The sequence below is a fragment of the Tiliqua scincoides genome, chromosome 1 (assembly GCF_035046505.1).
Source record: "Tiliqua scincoides isolate rTilSci1 chromosome 1, rTilSci1.hap2, whole genome shotgun sequence".
NCBI lineage: Eukaryota > Metazoa > Chordata > Lepidosauria > Squamata > Scincidae > Tiliqua > Tiliqua scincoides.
In genome coordinates this window covers 75,237,529-75,251,980 of record NC_089821.1, presented here as the reverse complement: position 1 = coordinate 75,251,980, position 14,452 = coordinate 75,237,529, and the positions used below count along the sequence as shown (strand labels likewise).

At 43.7% G+C, this 14,452-nt stretch overlaps 1 protein-coding gene across 1 annotated transcript in view; it reads left to right on the top strand.

The window, feature by feature from the left end:
* GYPC (glycophorin C (Gerbich blood group)) overlaps positions 1 to 7,463 on the top strand; it is a 36,780-nt gene extending 29,317 nt beyond the window's left edge. The window contains exons 2-3 of the mRNA XM_066632183.1: positions 379 to 429; positions 5,462 to 7,463. Of these exons, the coding sequence (XP_066488280.1) occupies positions 379 to 429; positions 5,462 to 5,658 (248 nt within the window). The 3' untranslated portion in view covers positions 5,659 to 7,463. The remainder of the gene's footprint in view (positions 1 to 378; positions 430 to 5,461) is intronic.
* Positions 7,464 to 14,452: the final 6,989 nt, after the last annotated feature.

The following is a 14,452-nucleotide window of genomic DNA, read 5'->3' as shown; positions in this document are numbered from 1 at the left end:
GGAACAGTCTAAGGTTTATTCTACCATTCAGATTAAAGCATACAAGGTGTTTAAATATTTCCTGTGTTATGAAAGAAGGCATGTTTATGCTTCTGTGAATGTTCACATAGAGATATTACCAGAAAATCTGTAGTATTTTATGGCTGTTTCCCTGAGTCGCAGGACTACTATTTAAATGAACTACTGATTTATTTTCCCATGTTTATAGGATCAGACACCAACATTTGAATCAGGGAGGCTTTTTGATTTTCATGTTCTTCGTTTCATGGGAAGGGAAGAGTTAAACAAAAGCACCATTGCTTCAGTCAGTGCAGTTACTGCAGTTATTTATCACCTGAGATCTCTTGTCTAATTAAATTCTGTATATTCTATTTCTAGCTGCAAATATTGGAAACTCTCCAACAGGAGCTGATATCGCAGTCATCGGAGGTAAGAATATAAGTCTCTTAGAACAAACATTTTATGAAATGTTAATACTATATTTTCTAAAATTTCTTGAAGAAACAAAACAGTGCATTTTGACAGAATAAAAGCATGACATATCTTTTGAAGTTGGCTTTCTCCAGAAGCTAGCAGTGTGAGAGCACAATCCAAACTAGGCTCTCCGCTGGTGTTGCAGCCACTGCGCCGGCTGAGGGGGTCACAAATGTTCCGTAAAGCACACTTGCGGCACCGAGAGAGTAAGCCGTGCTGGCACGGAGGCCAGTTTGGTCCACTGATGCTGTATCCAGTTGGATGGCCACTGGGGAATGTAAGAATTGTGCCAGGCGGCAGAGGGACAGGGGAAGGTGGATCGGAGGCAGGGAGGGGGCGTTTCTGGGCGGGGATGGAATGGGGTGGATTGGGCCTAGGGGAGGGGCAGGATAGATGGAGCAGGTGTCTGCCATATCCTGTCCTCCCTACCAAGCTTGAATGCCCTACACGGGGCTGCTCAGCCTTGCGCCTGCTATTTAGCTGGGGCGTTACTCGGCATAACGGGAAAGATATCCCCTTGCCCTGAGAAGACCTCCAGCCTGCTCCTAAGCTGTGCTGCATACAGCGGAGGCCATGTGGCGCAGCTGAGGATTGGGTTGTGATTCAATACACTTATATGCATTTCTGTCAATAACCTTGGGAAACCTGAGAAGATATTCAGAAAAAGCCATTGAAGTCCACTATGATACTCCTACACAATAAGCTTTCTCACACAAGAGCTTCCCTAGGCAGAAGCTCTTGTGTGAGAAAGCCCATTGTGTAGCAGTATCACAATGTAATGTAGAATATAATGGAGATGAAGAAACTAAATCTCATGCTCCGTATTTGTAATAGTCCTAGGAACAGTCAAGGTTCAGGGTCTCCAAATGTGTGACAAGGTAGTGAGGTCTCTAGAAGAGAGGAGCAAGGTTGCAATTCACAGACGCAGACCCATTGATAGCAGGGTAGAGATGGAGCAGCATGAAGAAAGTCCAGTATGCAAGGAGCCACATTATTGAGAAATGGCATAAGTTTTGGTTCCAGCACACTTGGACAAATGAGAATGGAACAGGGAGTATACCAGGAAGATACATCCAAGATGTTTCTAAGGTTGTGGAGGCACAGAAAGATCTTGTAAGTTTAGAAGAGGGCTTGATTCATACAGTCTGGGTAATGCTGTGCTAAAGGAAAAAAGAAGATCTGGAAAACAAACAAAAAAATGCCAACCTATTCACCCGTCAGGATGAATGTAAACCCCTTCCTACCAAACATAAAGCACAGCCAAATCATAGCTTGGTATGTTATCCTTGGGTGGGTTGTTCTGATAATTTGGGTGAGAATAGCTCCCGTTCACTACTTTTATCATGTATCTTGCAAAACTCTAAGGCCCCAATCCTATCCCCCACCACCAGCACTGATGCTGCTTTGCGAAAAAGGTGTTCACTGCATCCTATGGTGAGGGGAGGGGAAGCGGACAGTCTGAAGGAGCAGCAGTGGACCTCCCCAGCCCCACACCTGGGGCAAAGGTCTGCAATGGCGCCCCCTGCGGGCTGTCGCCACCCCCCCCAAAAAGCTGCCCCCCACTCACCTGAGGTTCACGGAGCCTCGCAAGACCTCTACCCACATCGGGAAGTCTCTCTGAGGTTCCCTGACGCTATAAACTGTGCTTCTGGAAAACCGGAAGCACAGTTTCCGCCCCCATTGGGAGCCTCAGAGAAGCTTCCATGGGGTCCTAGCAGCTCACGCCTGGGGCTTTTGCCCCATTAGACCTTACAGCAGGTCCGCAACTAAGAAGGATGTAAGTAAAAACATTTTGTACTTACCTCCTGGTAGGCTACTGATCTCCAATAAGTCTCCTTGGCTGCCAACTATTTTGGTGGTGTGCATCCAAAGGGAGGAAAAGGACAGGGAGGTTTTAAAAGGGTGGGATAAAATCCAGCATGCCCCATTGCCTCCAGATCTACCCCATCCCACCTCCTCCCTGCTTTCAGTTCCTCCTCCCTCCCTACCCAGAAGCACCCTCCCACTCTCTCCCTTATCCCTCTCATCACCCATCCCCACTGCCAACTCACCTGCCCTAGTGGATGGTGGGCTCACCTCCAGGCAATCTGCATGGCCACCAGCGACTATGGTGGTGGCCTTACTGTGCTTGCCAGCAACTGCACTGATGGCCTCATTGCACTTGCTGGCAGCATCAGCGAGCATAACAGTGTTGTGTGACTTTCGCCACGTACTTCTGCCTGGATCTGGTGCTTCTGCCAGTGGTATGTGCATTCCATTGGCAGAGGCCTGAACATAGGATTGAGCTGCACATATGCCTCCCATTGCAAAGCCCAATGTATCTTCTTTTTTCTTCAGCAAACTCCTCTGCAGCCTTAAGCAAAGCAGACAGTGAGCCCCTGCAGATCAGGGCAAATTATCAGCTGCGATACAAGGACATCTGCAAGAGGGATCTGAAGGCCTTAGGAGTGGACCTCAACAAGTGGGAAACCCTGGCCTCTGAGCGGCCCGCTTGGAGGCAGGCTGTGCAGCATGGCCTTTCCCAGTTTGAAGAGACACTTGGCCAACAGTCTGAGGCTAAGAGGTAAAGAAGGAAGGCCCATAGCCAGGGAGACAGACCAGGGACAGACTGCACTTGCTCCCAGTGTGGAAGGGATTGTCACTCCCGGATTGGCCTTTTCAGCCACACTGTGCCAGAACCACACAGTGTGCCAGAACCACCATTCAGAGCGCAATACCATAGTCTTTCGAGACTGAAGGTTGCCAACATGAAGTTAAAAGGATCATTCCTTCATTGGGGTTTTCCACTGATCAGTACCACCAGGACAGAAATTCACTCCAGCAATTCAGCTATAGTCCCATTAGCACACTGTTGTGCTAATCTGAGTAGTTGACTTCAAATTACAATTCCTCCCCAAAGAAGCATCTTAAATGTTGATGTATTATTTGAGCCTTTTTTTATTTTGATTGTGTTTGTTCACTTCCTTGATGTACTTGCTAATTTCAGTAATTCACCAGGTGGATTCCAGTCATTAGTGCAAATTAGTGATGTTCTGCTGTATTTCCCTGAGGTTTCATCTCCTGTAACTTTAATTTCAGTTCCCTACAAGTTGCTAGGAGGAAAATTGAATTGTGCTGAGTCCCTGAGGCTTATTAATACTGTACGACATCTAAAGAGCATTAAAGTCTATTGTGTTTTGGGAATCCATCAAACCCTTAAAAATTGATGAATCCTCAATTGGAGTCATGTTATTAAGGTAGATGCAACATCTTTACACAGGCAATTTTCTTTTTCATAGTGGCAATGTTGGTTCCTGGAATCAGGGACCATAAAGCTCTGAGGGTTTGTTAATGTTTTTGATTAAACTGTATTTTGTACAGGTAAAGTGTTTTTCCATAATCATTCCATGACCATTGTGAGCTTGCTTCAAGTTCCATTTAAGAAGGAGGATTTAGCCAAAGATTCATGAACTTATGCTAAGCTACACTCAAGGGTCTTTCTGCCCAGGATAATATGCAGACCCACACAACAACCAGTGAATCATATGGACATGCTGAAGTTGTATTCAGACCAGTTGAGGTTCATGAGGTTAGGTGGATATGAGTAACCAAAAGGGAGGGTTCTTACTGGTAGGTATACCTTGGCAAGAGTGACTGGTGATGGACCAGCAGTAGTCAACGTGGGCAGGTGCTGATGATGCTATTAGTCTAGCTGGGATCTGTGGGCAGTCACAGTTATACTCCAAATGCCATCTGACTCGACTACCATCACATGACATAGGCCCAAATCCTAACCAACTTTCCAGCACTGGCATAGCGGTGCCAATGGGACATGTGCTGCATCTTGCAGTTGGGTGTCATTCACAGAGGCCTCCTCAAAGTAAGGGAATGTTTGTTTCCTTACCTCTGAGCTGCATTGCTCTTATGTCGTTGTTGGAAAGTGGGTTTGGATTGCACCCATATAGGCATACTTTGACTTTCGTCATTTTGCTCTTTCAGCCACTTTCAGTTATAGCCACATTTCAAACTTCATCCACATACTTTCCTCTTTCACCTGATTTTATCCAACCATCCATGATATACATTAACATTCTTATATTTATTTTTTGTTTATTTCTGTTTATTTAGGTTTTGGACATATTTGCATGTGTTATATAGTTAGCTATTTATGTTTTCACTGGCCAAATAAATTTGCAAGCTAAATAAGTCTATGCTTTGACATTCATCCATTTTTGACTTTCATCCATGTTCTAGTCCCTAACCAGATAAAAGTGCAAGGTATTGCTATACCACAGGTAAGCATGGGTTGGAAGGTTCCCCTGCCATCACCATTCAGAGGCAGCAACTGGTCATTTGCTCTTCCTCATCAGCTGGCACTGTTATAGATCATACCAGCCAGTATCAGGTTGCTTGAGGCTCTGGGGCAAAGTCCTGAACGGGGTTCCCTTGTGGACCCCCTGATGGCACATTGGGTGCTTTCACTGCTAGCGGTACTGAAAATTCAAAAGTCAACCTGGCCAAGTGAGACCTCATGGGCATGGATCTGACTCCATGCCTGGTTCAAGCTAGTTAGAGACAATGGAGTGAGTCTTTGGCCACAACACAGTAAGAATAGCATGGGATCATTTCAGCCCTACACAAATCTGTGGACCAATCCAGAACTCATTCAAACGTATTTAGAGTAGAATCTCATTGCGTACAAAGCAAAGGGAGTTGGGAGTGTGCAGTTCGGACAAGATCTAGATCTCTCAAAATTGCACTTATTTTCAAATTAGCCAGAGTTTAAAGAAAGGAGGCCTGAATATTTTCTTGTTGTGTTGGTGTTTTTGTTTTGTACTGTTTATTTCTCTCAATCCAAGACTCAATCATCACAATTTCAAAGCTCCTTTTTAGTTCCTTGTTATCTATGCATGCTTTCTCTTTGAAGGATGCAACAGGGGGAACAAAATCTTGTGCTATTTGAAATTGTTAATGAAAAGAAAAATTCAAATGTCCCTTCTCCCCATAGGTGTCATTGCAGCTGTGATTTTTGTCTTGATTTGCCTTTTGGTGGTGATGCTGAGATACATGTACCGGCACAAGGGCACCTACCACACCAATGAAGCAAAGGGAACTGAATTTGCCGAAAGCGCAGACGCCGCTTTGAAAAATGACCCTACCCTTCAAGAAGCTATGGATGAGAGCCGGAAAGAATATTTCATCTGAGAGCAAAGGCAGCCCCACTGAGACGCACTTAGTCATTCTCTCCTTCCCAAGGGAATCGATCAGAGACACTACATCAAAAAGCGACAGGATATGGAGATTGCACAGAGGAGAACAAGGGGACTAATTGAAATATTGCTGTTTGCCCCCAAGAAGAACTAAACGCTGGATCAGTGGCTGTTTATTTGATTAGCAGCACAGCTCAGTTCAATATCAGATCAGGAGAAGCAACCACAACAACAACAAAACTAAACTCAGGTTGAGTGATTAACTGATAGCACATAATGGCATCAAATGTCAAACCTTGACATTTGGCAAAAATAGCAGGTGCCAGTGGAAAACATCCTCGTAGACTTGTTGATCTGTCCTGCACTGATACAATACCCAAAAGTGAATTTTATGTGGCACCAAAAAAAGTGGTGGAATGCATAAAACAGAGGATCTTGGCACAGAAAGAACTTTGTAGCCCAGATACCTAGCTTTTTCTCATACGTGCATAAGCTTATCAGTGTGTTCTTTTCTGTTTTCTTTTCTTTTTCAAAGTATGTTTTGAAGTTGAAAAAAAGAACCCAGCAACTCAAACCTCACAGGCAGACACAGTAAGGAAACGCTGGGGTAATGTTTCAAAAATGGAAAATCGTATTTCTTGATATGTCTTGCAGTGTGGAAAACTCCTTTTGTACTGGATAACTAGACTAGTGTACTTCAGGCCTATTGACTCTTCTTTGCTAATCCTGTACCAAAGATCCTAGCACACTAGCTGCTTTCCATTGCCCTCCTCTGATTTTATAACAGGCTTTAGCTCCTTAATCATCAAGGGTCTTTTCATACCTACAATGGCAGTTTACGATAGTTGAAGCAATGCTGATGCAGCGCAGGATGACCTGCAGAAGGGGGAAGATGTACAGACAGATAAAAATTCCTTTGTTTGTGTTGACATAGAAGTCATTTGCCTACCGCCTACCACCTACCACCATGGAGAGCGTAGGAAGTATATTGCTGACTTGGCTTTTGAACCAGTCTGCACAAAATCAGGATGTACTCTAGTAGCTCTAAGGCTGAATAAGTATTATACCTGGACTTTGGCCTATAAAACATCTGATCCACCAACCCAGCCATCAGCCATATATGACTGTTTGTGCAATTCCAAGCAGACAGCCACAACAGCAGGTTTATTCAACCCTTACTTAACCTATATAAATGCTGAACCACAAATTGTGCAGGATTGCATTATCCAGTTGAAAGACATTTCTGCACGCCAACTCACTGTGCCCCAGTTGTAAATATCTAGCACAGCTTGCCACATTGACCCTCCCAGTTCCATGAACACCTTTCACAGCAGGACTAGATGTCCCTGTGAGTGCTCATTACTGCTGCTGAAGAAATCCTCCACGTGACTCGTAAGATCCATGTAGCAGGCCTTGCTAAACATTTCAGCCAGGATTTCAGAGTTCTCACATGGTTGCAACTTCATAGATTGGCAAAGTACAGTATAAAGTAGCCCAGTGTTTCTCAAACTGGGGCATCGCGATGCCACAGACAAAGATAAAAGGTTGCTAGGGTATGGCGATCTCACGGCCACGCTCCCCTGATTACACCACACCGTGAAGAGGGTTTTAAAAAAAAATTTACTGTGGGTCACACCAGCCCTCCAAAGGGTGTGAGAAGCCTGTAGACCCCTCTGCAGGACTCTCTATGCCACAGAACTGCTGCCTATTACGATCACAACCCACTTTTGGAAGTGCTGACATTGCCTCTTGTGCAAAATGTTGCTTGCAATAAAATAACAATTGTGTGGAGAACTGTAATTTGACTGTATTCATATCTTACAATTCATTACTATATATACCTTCTAATCAATCCTAGTGTTTAAAAAATTTATATTGCAAAATATTGATTGGATCTCTCCCCTGCCCCACTTTCTGATTCATTCCAGTCTCCTATATAGAACTCCTAGCCAAATAATTTCCAAGCCATCTCAGGATCAGACTATGTACCTTACAATGCAGACTTCTTTTGCACAGTTGCCAAATACAAACTAGATCGTCCCAACACCAATTTGTCTTTGGCCTCAGTGTTGTGAAGCAGTATGAACACATCTAACAAATCCATGTTTCTTTCACTTTCTGTTTGTATTTAACAGCAAAATGTGGATTTCTAGTGTTCCCTGACCCAGTAATGTGGTTCTGTGTGGTTCCAATTGGCTTTAACTCTCACTATACAACTCAGGATCGACTTTGAAAAGAGAATGGGCTAAGTTAGCTTTACTCTGTTCTGATGTATCACTTGGAAGTGGAACAGGTACATGGTTGCAATCCCTGCCCACATGGCACACTGTGTCCATATGTTTCAGAGGATATGAAACATCCAGATATGATCTACATATATCAAATGCAATACAATATACCAAAATCACTCCCCCAGAGTGGCCAGGTTGGGGAAGAGTTGTTGGCTGATCTGGCCAAGTGCCATTTGAAATATCATTTAGGATGATTCCCACTCAGGCATACTTGGACACCTACATGGAATCTCTTTACTTGAAATCATTACAATCAAAAAGCATGCTGTGTATACCTCAGAGGCTCCTCTATCTTTCTTTCTCCCTCTTACAACACAGTGAATCATCCTACCTGGTGTCTGAGGGCCTTGAATGAAAAGAATGAAATTGATTTCTAAGAAGATAGGAAGTCTCCTGGTGGTTAACCTCTTCCCATTTTGCAACTGTTCAAATGAGGAATCAGAATGTAACATTATTCACGCTAATGCAAAGGGTACAGCCAGTCCAGATGTTTGCAACCAGGGGAATTTATAATTGAATATCTGTGTACCAGTATGGAGTAATTTGTATGCATAAAGCCATGTGGCTGCACTCCCCCCCTTTTTAAATGAAAAGTGGGTTGCTTTTCTAGTGTTCATTTCAGTGCACTACAAACCCTTATATCAAAGGCGCTGACACAAGGTTCTTAGTGTGCTGAAAAGGAACACTGCCAAACCAATTCATTTAAAAAAAAATATACAGCCAAACTACCGTATGAATTTAGAATGTCAGAAATTTGTAAGTGTTATTTGTTAAGACTAGGGGCCAAACAGCAAGTGACATTAAACCCGTCACTGATTGACAGGTTTAATTTTTAAAAGTGGACAAAAAATGGTTCTTCTAAGTAAAAAAATAAAATCTGCCACGATAGTGAGAAAAAATCTGATCTAAGTCTGTGAGGCATAAAGGAGGAGGGGGTCATGCTTTCCCTATTGCACCATTTTCACTCTGAAAATGCCCCCCCCAGCAGCTATTTGCCCTAGGAGTAGCTGTGTGCATGAAATAGTCAAGTCCATCAATCAATCAACATCATGCATAGTTTGCAGGGATGTGCAAACTTGAGTCTAACCCCACTCCCTTTGACTCAACTCATGCTTAAGTCTTAATGGGTAGCTGTGGGGACTTGTCCAGAGCATTTTTGGAACTTGGTTTGACTCAAGTGCGAGTCTTTTGGCAAATGAGTCTGCTGCGGCTCCATGGAAAAAATGGAACTGCTAGTAGAGTATGTCTGTGTGTATGTGTGTGTTGGAGTTCTCATTTAACATTCCCCTGATGTTCCCCATCCTATCTGTAAACAAAAGCTCTTCTGTTCTTCGAGCGAGTGCAGCAGTTCAGAAAGCACTGATCGGTGTCTGACAAAACCTAGCCACAAATCTTCGTTCATATCACGACTCCCGATTCCATCCTCAGAAGGACCTACAGGGAGGGAGGAGGAGGCATTCCAACTTGGCAAGGCAGGAAGAGATGGGCAGCGTGAGTAAGGAAACAGAAGTGGCAGGAGGGCCCCAAAAACAAAACTTAAGCCTCCCTCCTCTCCTCCACCCCTGCCCGCTTCTCCTGAAGCCAACCTACTCTCCTCTTCCAAGTCTCTTGTTCATGCCGGATTGAATGCAGTTTCCGGATTTCCCATGAGGTCCTTCAGAAGCTGTGAAAAAGGTAAACAAGCACACACACACTGAGAGACACCAAGTGGAGTGGAAGACGGATGTTTCCAAGTCTGTGTCTCTACTAGTTCCTGAGAAAACCTCCAGTTTCGAGTCACTTTCGGTTTCAAAGCATGTGTAACTCGAGTCCGTGTGAGTCGCCAAAAATGTATGTTTGGCAACTTGAGTTAGAGTCTTCTGAGTTGAGTTGCCCATCCCTGGTAATTTGATACTCAAACTGCCCATTCTATTATTCTTTCATGAATTTTTTTTTAAACCCAAATGAGCATGAGCAAGCTATGATTCTGAGTAGAGGAAAGGTGTTCAAAATTCCCCCAATGTTGCTTTTCACCCAAGGGAGCAAAAATATTGCGCACCCATAGCTTCCCTTCTGCAAGTAATAGAGCAGCTTGGGAAGGATGATTTTGCATTGAAAAATTACCAGAGAGGACATTCTTGAGCAGCCCCTCCAAGCCACCATTATTCTACAATCTGCTCAGACACAGAGTACCCAGTTTCCTTTGGCTAAAATGAAATTTAGACAGCTGAAGTAGTTGCCTCATGCTTCAGTTTGGTGGGGTGAAGTCATTTTGGTCTGCCTACTTGCATCCACTGCACCTCCTTCTCCTTGCATTCCCTGGATTGGAAAAGGAAGAGGGGGGCTGTTATGCTATATGCCTCAGGCCTGTAGAGAATTTACAGGCTGGATAGAGCAAGGCCTTGATGTCTTGGCCTGCATACAGTGTAGCATCATGGGAGTGGCTGATGCAACACCTTGTCACCTTGTCAAGAGAGCTATCTGTGCTGTTTGCTTACTAAAGCTGCCTTTGTTCCAGGAGTACTTGCCTGACCTTGAGTCTCTGGAGCTGCGGTGTTGGCTGCTTACTGCAACAGGGGCAGAGAGGAAAAAGAACTGTGGAGGAGAGGAGAATACTGGGCTAGAACATTGGAGAGTGGAAGAAGCAGAGGGTGGCACATCATCTGGTAACTGCAATAGCATTTGGTAGGCTGCTTCAGGAGGGCTTGGGCTAAGCCTCATGTAAAGAAAAAATCACTACATAATGTAGTTTGAACCTGGGATTGCACTGCAAGCACGCAAGACACAAGCTTTTCTATAATGTATCCATTAATTTGTCGCAGCCAAAGCAGCCCCCTTTCCTATGTTCATTCTACTGCATATGTGTTGACTCCTTGAGACCAATCAGGGGAATAGTTGAAAGGAGAAAAAAAATCCTTGAGCATGGAAAATCTGTTTTGCCTTGATAGGAGATGTAGGTGGGTGAGATGAAACCTGCAGTTGCAGGTTACTGACACCAAGTGACAAGGAATTGCTGAGAGAAATGTAGGTTAACAGTAAGCCAGGAAACGAATGGTTGGAGTGAGAAGAGTTGGTGACCGGCTGCTTCACTGGTTTTCAGAAAGTGGATTTTATAAAGAAAGAACCCACTGCAAGAGTGTTGTCCCCGGAGCAGACAAAGAAGCATGCCCAACAAGCATTCTTCCTAACAAGCATTCTTCCTAACAAGAAGCATGCCCAAAGGAGCCAGATGTTTTTACTCAGGCCTGGGTAGGAGGTCCTTTGGCCCAAATACAAAGTAACTGCTCATGCACGAGGTATCAGAATTAAATGTGTTGTGTGGTTGCTGTGAGACCCACACCAGAGCCCTGAGAACCTGCCTAGAGTTCTTCCTTTGCAAATCTGTTCATTGCCCAACAGGAACAGATGCAGAAAATGTCTGCTACGATCCCTTCATTTTCTTCATCCCTCTTCTCCCAGGAATTCATTGCTGCCTTAATTTTTTTTTTTTTTAAATGGGAAATGGTATATATGTACGTGTGTATGTATATATTACCTGGACAGAACAGATTGGCAGAACAGATATAAATTAAATAATCCCTTTCTGATCCAGTTGGAACACTTATTTTGGCATTACAGTATATAGCTGAAGCGTTATCTGGACTGGAGCACTGTTTGTTTCCTGACTTTAAAATCTTGGTACACCTCCTACCTCGAGTCCCCAGCATTGATACCGAAATGGTCCTGTTTATGCTTCTCTGCAGGCGATAACTGAGAATCGCTTTTCATAGCCACTTAATACTATTTATCACATTATGTGCATATGGTCTCATCATGGCTTTAACACTACTGGAAGGTTGCCAAAAGCAGAAGACAGGCATCCCTTAAATGCCATCCTCTCATTCAAATCAGTGCAAAGAACTTTGTGGTCACTTGCTTTCTGCCACCTTTGATTGCTGAACCTGGATTCGATGTACATTATTTAAGTGAATTTTGCTCTGTTTTAACAATATATTATCAAGTGTCACTCAGACCATTCCAAAGATGAAGACATGTGGAAACCTCTTGGGTTGGCTTATACTCTCAAAAGGCCAATCAACAGATTGGGCTTCATGTTTTTTTAATCAGTGATCTTTTAAAATTTAAAATGATTTTTCAAAGATTTTTTTTTTAAGTTGGTGAAGAGGAAAACAAAAAACAGTGCCCTACTAAGAAAAAAACACACACACACAATTTGCACAATTATCATTTGGTAATCTTTGACTAGATTGCCTCCTGTCACATGATGGGATTATTGGGTAAAAGGGATAGTGATAATCTCTCCTCCGAGCAAGGATGCGTTTGAAAAAGTCTGTTAACAGGAGATGAGAAGATATGACAATGACCTTTGTTTGTGTTGTGTTGCTCAGCTAAATCATGTGAGAAAAAAATCATCCAGCCCTGTTCCACTTGCCATTTAGAGCCCAAACCTAAGGGTACACTATGCTGTCAGAACATGTGTTACACTGGCATAGTACACTTTTCAGCTATAGCAAATAAGACTCTGCTGGAGAGCGCAGCCTGGCCTCTGCCAGAAACAACCAGTGACCAGATCCATGGTGTTGGACCAAGGTGTTGGTCCCCTGCCATTGGTCTCTGCCAGTGTGATCCTGTGTGTTTACTCAGAAGCAACTGCACTAAGCTCAGTGGAGCTTACTCCCTAGGATATGTGCCTAGGATTGCAGCTTCGAGCTTTCTGCAAGGTCCCTGAATGTCATTTTTACACCCTTTCCCCTAGTGAACTATGGTTCACTGCGCTTTCTGAGCATTTGCAACTCATGAGATTGGACCTTAGAGGGCTGTTCATGAGAACCAAGCGCCATACAACTACCTAGATTTCCAGCCATCTAATTATTTAGTCCCTTTGTTGCCCAGCACTTGGCAAAAGTCTCCTTTTCCTTTCCAGCTTCCCACTTCCTTATGCATTGTGTGTGTTAATTAGATTGGAAGCTTGTGGGCAGGAATATGTTGATTTTACTATTATACATTGCCAAGTATATTAGAGGCACTATAGAATCATTCTGTTAGGAGGCTTCATTGGTTAATACCACCCACACTTGCCAGCATCAAGCCTGTAGTTGCGTACACACAAATGTACTGCTTTAAGCATGAGAGCCAAGTAAGTAGAATACCTGCTTAGTATCTGTGGGAGCCATTATTTTGTCCAACACTGATCGGTGAACCTCTTATCCCTGGAGCTAATAGGATAAATCTACACAGCATGAAAACAATAGCTCATGTTTCTGAGTGGAGCAGCTATAAAAGCCCTTGTGTTTTTTCTGGATCTGATTATTGGCGGGGAAAGGCAATCATGCCCAATGCATACAGGTTAAACATACAGAGATACAGGTGGCACACTAGCAGTGGCATCTGGAAGTCTTCGCCAGACAGAGCAAAACCTCTTATAAACACAAAGACAAATTCCCTTTTCACTGAGCAATGTTGAAACATGAATTTTAATTTCCTCTATCCTTGGTGGTTAATTAATTGAAACACATTTTTTCGTATCAGTGCACAAAGAAAATCACACTTCTGAGGGCTCCGTCCAGCTTCTGAACTTGCTAAAACACTGCAATTGCTCCAAGGAAATGGGGGAAGGGGACGTTGGCTACCCTAGAACAGGGGTGTTCAAACTTTTTGGAAGGAGGGCCACATCATCTCTCTGACACTGTGTTGGGGGCCAGGAAAAAAAGAGTTAATTTACATTTCAAAGTTGAATAAATTTACATAAATGACTATATTAGAGATGGAACTTATATGAATGCATGAAGGTCTTGCAATAGTTCAAGGCTTATAAAAGGCCTTGCACAAAGCAAAATTGGCCTTTCCATTGCTGCCACTGCGACATCAGAGATGTGAAACAGCAAGCAGTGGAGGGAGCCCTCATCCTTCAGCTCATGCAAGAGGTTGAACAGTCGCCCTCATGCTGAGAGCAGTTGTGTAGGGCCAGCACGGACTGCTCTTTGGAGATTGGGGTCTCCCTTCGGGCCAGATTGGGAATCCCTGAAGGCTGCCCCAGGGCCGGGGTTTGGGCACCCCTGCCCTAGAAGAAGAGCCCCTGACATAAGCAGTGACATAAGGGCAGTGAAGCTCCAAGGTAAGGGAACAAACATTCCCTTACTTTGAGGAGGCCTCCGTGAGTGACACCCAACTGCAGGATGCAGCACATGTCCCATTGGTACCGCTATGCCAGTGCTGGAAAGCACTGACATAAGGGGTTAGGATTGCGCCCAAGGGTGGGTTATGGTAGATATGCTTTGGCGGGAATAATTATGAAATAAGATGCTATTTTATCTCAGGGGCCATGGTTTCGATTGTAACCTACAAATCAAAGAATCCCATTATTTATTAAAAGTTGTTTTTCCTCAAGAAAAAATATTTATTTGAAATGCAATACATAATACATTTGGAGGGAACAGGGGAATGAAGTAAACATTTCTGTCACATATCAGTAGCTTGATATGAAGGCTTACTTTCAGGATATGATTTTTGCTGTATTAA